Source organism: Octodon degus, unplaced genomic scaffold (genome assembly GCF_000260255.1).
Source record: "Octodon degus isolate 3935 unplaced genomic scaffold, OctDeg1.0 scaffold00107, whole genome shotgun sequence".
Taxonomy (NCBI): domain Eukaryota; kingdom Metazoa; phylum Chordata; class Mammalia; order Rodentia; family Octodontidae; genus Octodon; species Octodon degus.
In genome coordinates this window covers 901,660-909,744 of record NW_004524683.1, presented here as the reverse complement: position 1 = coordinate 909,744, position 8,085 = coordinate 901,660, and the positions used below count along the sequence as shown (strand labels likewise).

The window sequence follows — 8,085 nt, the reverse complement described above, 5'->3', positions numbered from 1 at the left end:
CTACTGTCTCTCTCTCTCTCTCTCTCTCTCTCTCTCAAATAAATAAAAAATAAAAAAAAATTAAAAAAAAATAAATTTGTAATTGAATGAATGTCTGTGATACTATTCTGAAAAAAATCTTAACTATGTGTGTTTTTATTATTATGTTTCATATTCTAGTTCACGAAGCCTGAAGCTGTGAATTCAAGGGACTACCCTGACTTGGCAAAAGAAGCAGGTAATAGAGAAAATTCAGATCTTTGAACACTCATTACTTATTGTATGATGTGTCCTTATTCCATGGTTAGGTTAGAGAACTCTTTAAGCTCATTGGAGCTAGTTAGTGAGAAGAACTTTGCAGATCATTGTTTAGGGGAACACTGGGAAAGGAGAAAGTGTGTGTATGTGTGCGTGCGTGCGCGTGCATGCGGTGTGTGTGTGTGTGTATGTGTGCTTAGCCCCTACATAGCCAGATTGTATTGTGGCATATAGTTTATGCATTGTCTAGCTGTTTGTTGGGGTGTTAAAAGGACCTGTGGGAGAGAAGGGTAGACAACTTGATTCTAGTGTGTCTTTGGAGTTACCACAGAATTACTATAATGCCTTCCTTTCCTGGAAAAGAAAAAATCAAATTCAAGATGTATGAAATACCTACATGGTAGCTTTTCTCTCTCTATTCCACTAAGCCAAATTACAAAATTCTTTTTCTGTTATTAGGCTACTGCATGACTAAAGGAGGTGTTGCACTTTGTTCTAGTGAGTGTTAAGGCCAGTAAGCAAAGGACTTGGCTAAATTCTTGTGAGCCGGAACTCAAAGAGAGAAGGATCCAAGACCTGTTCTCTTAAGCATTTGGTATTCTTCAGGGATGCATGGTTGGGCCTGGCTGCAGCTGCCTTCACTATGGGTCTGAGCGCCAGCAGAGGAATTGCCTTCTGTTGTTCTCTTTCTCATGTTCCTTTTATCTTTTAAAATTTTTAGATTTATCTATTATTTATTATTAGTACATGTTGATAGTACATAATGATTATCTTCGTTTTGGGGATTTGGTATAGGTTCATATACATTTCAAGTCTTTTTTCATCTTTCTGAGCAGGAGAGCTTTTTTGCATGGTTGAAGTAAAAATGTTAAATTAATTAATCAATCAGTCAATCAATCATTCTGTATAGGGGAACAGAGGGAGGGAGTGAGGGAAGAAGGGAGAAAAAGGACATTTAGCCTAAGCTTAAGTGCCTGTGTTAGGTACAATCCCTTCCTGGGTAACTCCATAAGTAATTCCTGCTAGCTTGGTGCTGGGAAATTAAAAAATGTTATTGAGTGGGGAGATAGCTTAGCAGTCTAAGCACCTGCCTGGCAAGTGTAGGGCCCAGGTTTGATCCCAGGCATTGCATGCTATGCTGGCTCATGCCTGTAATTCCAGCTCTGGGGAGACTGAAAATAGAAGGATCACTATGAGTCTGAGCTGTGTAGCAAGACCCTGTACCAAAGAAATCAATAAATAAAAGATTTTAAAAAATGTTACTGAGGTTATTCTTAGATGTTTTTCTTGTTTCTTTGAGTACTCTGTGTTCCCAGTACATGTATATTTACATTCTGCATCAACTTATTACCCAACTCAATATTTACATGTTGTTTAATCAGTATTTTAACCTTTGTGGGGAACCATTGCTTCAAAGTTCAGGGGCTTCTAAATACTTGAGGATGTGACCCTGCTTATCTAGTACAGGGTGCAGCAGGCATGGTTATGTAACCGTGACAGCACAGGTAAACATTTATGTGCTGTTTATAGCACTGTGTAAGAGTGTAGACACAACATATTGTATAAGGATAATACAATGAAGATGCAGGCAACTCTTGCTCCTGTGGTCTTGGGCTCTGCTCTGCCCCATGCTGCCTCCTGCTGTAGCTGATGTCTTGGGCACGTGTTCTTTAACCTTGGGACCTCACCCCCTTGAAAATTTCCCTTGGGACCCCTGGTGGGCCAACCACCTTCCACCCCGAAATTAAGATTTATGAGATTTGATTAACTGCTGTTGTTTCTCATGGAGGACACTTCATTTCACATTCATTCTCTGTAGAAATTTTTCCTTGGTGGAAATTGAGTAGGGGCCAGAAAATCTGTCTGGCCGGGTATAGTGGTGCACACCTGTAATCCCAGCACTTAGGAAGCTGATGCAGGAATACTGCCATGAGTTTGGGGTTAGTCTAGGCTACATAATCAGTTCAAGGCCAGCCTGAACTGCAAAGTGAGACCTCCATCTCAAAAAAGCTTTTTATGAAACAGTAAAACAAATTTTCATAACCAAATAATAAGAGAATAACAATAGTTATTGCACTGTGAATTGTTATCTTTAGAGTAGTAATTCAGTACAAGACATAAACCAGAAAGGTTCTTACAAAAGAGAAACAAGCAGATAATAACCCAAACTTTCTGTTCAATGAGCTAACATATACTATTAATATAACTGAAGCAAATTAACATATATATTGAGATATTTTTAAAACAATGAAATATGTAATTTTGGGAAGTATTTGAACCTCTTCCTACTTGTTACATACCTCTGTTGTATTTTGCTCTTCATTTGTGTGTGTATATATATATATATATATATATATATATATATAATATATGTATATCTAATGATATATAATTTCTCATATAAGAGAATCCATGTGATAGTTGCACTTGTATGTCTAACTTATTTCACTTAACATTATGTTTTCAGGTTACGTTCATTTACTCACAAATTCCTCAAGTTTATTTTTCTGTATGGCTAGAGTACTTTTTGATAAGAAAAAAATTTGTTTTTATAGGTCTGAAGGCTTTAGCAGATGCTCAGATCCCTTACTCAGCCGTGGAGCAGGCATGTGTTGGCTACGTTTTTGGTACGTAGGAAACTCTGTGTTCTAACATGATCCACCTAAACTGTATAAGCAATGCACAGGTGTTTGCCAACTTTAACCTCAAAACTCAGAATTCAGAATTCTGTGTTTCTTTCATAGAATTCAGAATTCTGAGTTGTCGCTCATAGATTTCCTTTGCATGTTGGCCTTGTGTAATTTGTTTATTTTCTCATTTATCATATTACCAAACTTGAGAAAAATTTAGTTCAGTGGAACATCTGAAGCAACCTGTAACGAGTTGTGAGCTTTAAAAGCCTCATATGGCTCTACCTCTATGGCAGTTTTGCTGGTAGCTCCCATGGCTTTTTTTTTTTGGTAGCTTTTCTTAGGCAATCACTGTTTTTGGCTTTTTCAAACTTTTGAGTTTTTTTTTACTGAGTAGGCTTTTTACTCACAGCTTCACACATTGCCTCTCAAGGGCACATTTTCTGGCCTCCCAGGCCTTTTGAAATCTAAGTGGAAGCCTTTTTAACCTCAGAACTCCTACATTTTGAATGTCCCTAAAACTGACACCACATGGATGATGTCAAGGTCTGCTGCCAGCTGGAGCAGTAGGCAGGCTTTTTTTTTTTTCATGGCTGTAGGGGTCAAGCGCTTGGATCGCTGAGCACTCTGAACCTGGTTTGAAGAACAAATTTTTATGCTGCTGTCATTTTGGAACCTGGTGTGGCAGCTGCCTCCATTTTGGAACATGGGGCTGTGTGGCTTTCTCTTTAAAGCAAAGTCCCTTACTCTCGGAGTTCTCAGGCTGTGAAGGGTGAGAACCTGCCACCTCTTGTGATGCCCTCAGGACATCTGTTTTATTCTGAGCAATGGAGATCTCAGTTTTATCTTTGTCCATAGCCTTTCTGGCACTTCCTTTCTGGCCAGACTCACATTTTAAATCATCCTGCTAGGCTCTTTGCTTTTGACTCTCAACATATACCTGACTAGAAGCCTCTAACAGTAGCCATGTCACTACCTCCACATTTGACTGCTTTGAGATTTCTTTTGCAAAATTAACTAGTCCACTGCACTCAGTCTCAGTCTCCGGCAGAGTCTCTGGACAGGAGCAAAATGCAGACAAACTTAGTGCCAAGTTTTCTGCCATAATTGTCTGTAGTCCAATGACCAACATAGTCCTTCCCAGCAGAAACTTTCCCAGGCTTTACAGACTGGGTTTCTATCAAAATAAAAACCCTGGCTCTCTGCTGAGTCAATTAAACTTTGAAACTTCTCATTCTTTAAAGAGGAAGGAATTACCCATAGTTCTATCATGTAAGGATATCTTTAAATTACTAGTTATTGTATAGAATCTTTATATGAAAAATAAATAATGATAAATCACGTTCAATTGATGGGCTAAAAATTTATATCTGAATGTCAAATGTTTGTGTTTCCCTCGTCACGCTACCTGTGTGTTGTATAAAGACGGTACACACACAGTCTTTGTTTTGATAAATTTTTGGATTTGCAGAGTAAGGAATGCTTAATGCTATCTGTGCTCTTGAGTAAGATGCCAACAGTGAACTCACCATCCTGCCCATGTTGTACACTGCGCACGCATTCCATGATTCCTGTGTTCTAGGCATTAATTGTTTTGTTTTTCCATGTAGGTGACTCTACCTCTGGGCAGAGGGCTATCTATCACAGTTTGGGACTGACTGGAATTCCTATAATCAATGTCAACAACAACTGTTCTACTGGTTCTACTGCTTTGTTTATGGCCCGGCAGCTGATTCAGGGTGGTGAGGAATGCTTATTTTCCTAGCGTACTTTAATAGATGTGAGGTTATTGCCACTTTTCATCATTTCTACACATTATCATTAGAAGGATTACTTTATGATGTTTTTCTCTTTTTGGTGATACTGGGGGTCGAACTCAGGATCTTATGCATGCCAGGCAGGTGCTTATGCCGCTGAGCTATATCCCTGGCCCTATAATGTATTTCATAAAAAAACAAAGAAAAGCTTTATTTCTAGCTGGGTGTGGTGGTACACACCTATAATTCTAGCATTCTGGGAGGCTGAGGCAGGAGTATCTCAAATGCAAGCCCAGTCTGGGCAGAAACTTAGTGAGACTCTGTGTTACATGAGTAAGTAGATAGAGTGGTACATGGGTGGATGGATGGGTGGGGATGTGGCTCAGAGTGTAGGCCCTGGGTTTCAACCTCAGTACATCAGAGAAAAAAAGTTTATCGAGATACAGTTCACACACCAAGAAAGTCATCCTTTTGAGGCAGACAATTTAGTATTTTTTAATTATATTCACAGAATTGTACAATTATGATCACTGTATGATTGTAGAACTTTTCCTCACTCACAAGAAACCCTGGGTCTACTGGCAGTCACTCTTCTTTCCCTCTCCTCCAAGTCCTTCACAGCCACCAACTTTTTGTTTTTGTGAATTTTTATATTCTGAACATTTATATGAACAGAAATATATAATGCGTGGCATTTTGTGGCTTCTTTCACTTAATATAATGTCTTATTTTTTCACCATATGGTAGCATTTGTCAGTATTTAATGGTCAGGTATTCCATTGTATAGCTGTACCGTATTTTCTCTATCTCTTCATCATTGGTGGACATTGTTGTTTGTATGTTGTTTCTTTGCTACGTAAGTAATGATGTAGTAGCTGGTGTAAACATAAGTGTAAAATTTTTTTGTGGCTGTGTTTTCAGTTCTGTCAGATCTATATCATATTCTAAGTTTTGAATATTCTAAGGTCATTTAAGCCATCTGTTTTGTTTCACTAATTTGATCATTGATTACAATTCTGCTTCTCAGTGTTTTGATTCTTGGAGTTTTGAAATCTTACAGTTTGACAAAGCCAGTTTCCCTTCAATTATTTTTCCTTTAATTTTTTTAAAGAAAAATTTTGGCAAGTTTGTTGTGCTTTGCCCTTCAGTTGAACTTAAGCACTGTTTGTAGATGTTCTCTTCTTCCAAAAGCAATTCTGTTGACATTTTTTATTTTTTTTTAATTTTATTTTTTTTCTGTTGACATTTGATTGGGATCTTTAAAATAAAAATTTAGGGCCAGCCAAATAGCTCAGTGGATTAAGGTACCTGCAAGCAGGCACAGGGGCCAAGGGTTCGATCCCTGGGTCTGCTGTGCTGAGTTGGCAATTGAGACTGGGTGTGGTGGGCGCACGCCTGTAACCCCAGCTCTTGGGAGGCTGTAAACAGGCAGATCACTACCAGTCCGATCTAGGAGTGAGACCCTGAACACCCTGTAGACCCTTCCCTAAAATACAAAAAAATAAAAAATAAAATAAGTAAAAATTTAATTAATTTTTAAAGTAAATTTTAAAATGTTTTAAAATACACTACTTCCTTTTTATATTTTTCTTTCTATAACATATTTCCACATTAATAAAAACTTTTATTAGCATATTGACAGTCAAGGGAAAAATTAAGCACTTTGATTTTTCCTCTTCTTTAGAAACATGTAGGAATTTCTTTGTACTTTTCACTGATTAAAAACTTTATAGGATTATAAAGTACTGTTGCATCTTATAGAAATTGATATGCTTATTTTTTATTGGTATATATCTAAAAATATGTTAACATTCATCATAGGGAACCTGTACATAAGATATGTATTTAAGTTGAAATATTCGTAGTATTTTGATGGATGTCTGGGAATTTGAATTTTCAAAATAATTACATTTTCTTTTAAGGGCTGGCAAATTGTACTTTGGCTCTGGGATTTGAGAAGATGGAGAAGGGCTCTCTTAGCCTAAAAGTAAGTCTCATTTAATGTGATTTCGGAGTTGTTATAATGCTCTGAGAAAACCTCGTCCATCTGATTATCATAGCTAGTCTGCTAGTAAGCAGCAGAAAGCATAATTCAGCGTAGCTATTTAATGAGATGATTTAATCCAAAAATGAAAGGTGATGCCATATATCTACACATACACCTGGTATATCCGAATAGTGAAGAATTTTTGAGATATTTATTTCAAAGTCTTGGTACTAGAGATTCGAGCCCAGGGTCTTCACATTGAGCTACATCCCCAGTTTAGTTTTTATTTTTAATTTTGAGAAGGGTCTTGCTAAGTATCTAAATTGCCTGGGCTAATCTTAAACTTAGGATGCTCCACTTCAGCCTCTCAGAGTGCCTGGTGGTATTATAATGCCTGTGCCACCATGTCTGAGTAGCTCATACTCTTTTTTTTACCAATGATAAAAGAGGTTATATGATTGAATTTGAGATTCATGCATCTATGTGACAGTCACTCGTTCTGCAAACTGGAACCACTGATTCTGGTAATGGCAGCCACATTGAGACAGTTCTTCCACAGATACCAAATAAAATCTTTGGACTGAATATGAAAAAGTTCTTCAGGCACTGAAGAATGAGAAGAGATCAGAACTGTAGGTGGATGCCAGAGAATTAACATCAACACGTGAAGCTTCTCTTTTTTACGACTTTACTCATCTGAAAGCTGTGAGCCTCAGTTTTATAGCTCCTGGAATGAAGGGGGACATAGTCAAAGCTCAAGCCCCTCCCTCTATCAGGTTTATACCCATCCCTGGCATTAAGCTGGGACTCTGCGTATTGGGGTAAACCTTTTGGGTAAGGATGAACTTGAAGTACAACTGTCTACAAGGCAAAAAGATTTACTGTATTAATACAACAACATATGAGAGCACTGAAATCTCTATTTTAGTTGTTTCTGAGAGGCAGGGTGGCATCTTGTAGCCCCGGGGGCATCACAGAAAATTTTTAGAAAAGGGGCACTATCCGGGTGTATAATGCCCATGTTTACTTTTTATTGCTATTGAATTATTGAATTTAGGGGCCAGGGAGCTGGCTCAGTAGAATAAGTGCTTGCCTGGCAAGTGCAAGGCCTGAGTTCAATCCCTGGTTCTGCAAAAAAAACAAAAAACAAAAAACAAGACTTTGTGAATTACTGATTTTAATTTTATGAATTTTATCATATTAGACAATGACTATAGCAAGAAAATAAAATATAAATAAAGTAAAATATTAAATTTTTAATAAGTAATGAGTTTGTAGAATAAACATCTTTTTTTTTGTCTTTTTGAGACAGGGTCTTCCTATGCAGTTCAGGCTGGTCTTGAGCTCACTTTGTAGCCCAGGATGGTCTTGAACTCACAATAATTGTCTTGCCTCAGCCTCTCGAGGGCTGGGATTACAGGCATGCACCACCACACCTGGCTATAAACATCATTTTCTTTTTTTTTTTTTTTTT

The 8,085-nt window shown here is 37.6% G+C and overlaps 1 protein-coding gene across 1 annotated transcript in view; it reads left to right on the top strand.

Annotated features, from left to right (window-relative positions):
- The window catches only part of Scp2 (sterol carrier protein 2), a 126,384-nt gene that overhangs the window by 6,624 nt on the left and 111,675 nt on the right, over positions 1 to 8,085 (top strand). The window contains exons 2-5 of the mRNA XM_004639220.3: positions 160 to 217; positions 2,793 to 2,864; positions 4,478 to 4,609; positions 6,547 to 6,611. Coding sequence (XP_004639277.3) covers positions 160 to 217; positions 2,793 to 2,864; positions 4,478 to 4,609; positions 6,547 to 6,611 — 327 coding nt within the window. The remainder of the gene's footprint in view (positions 1 to 159; positions 218 to 2,792; positions 2,865 to 4,477; positions 4,610 to 6,546; positions 6,612 to 8,085) is intronic.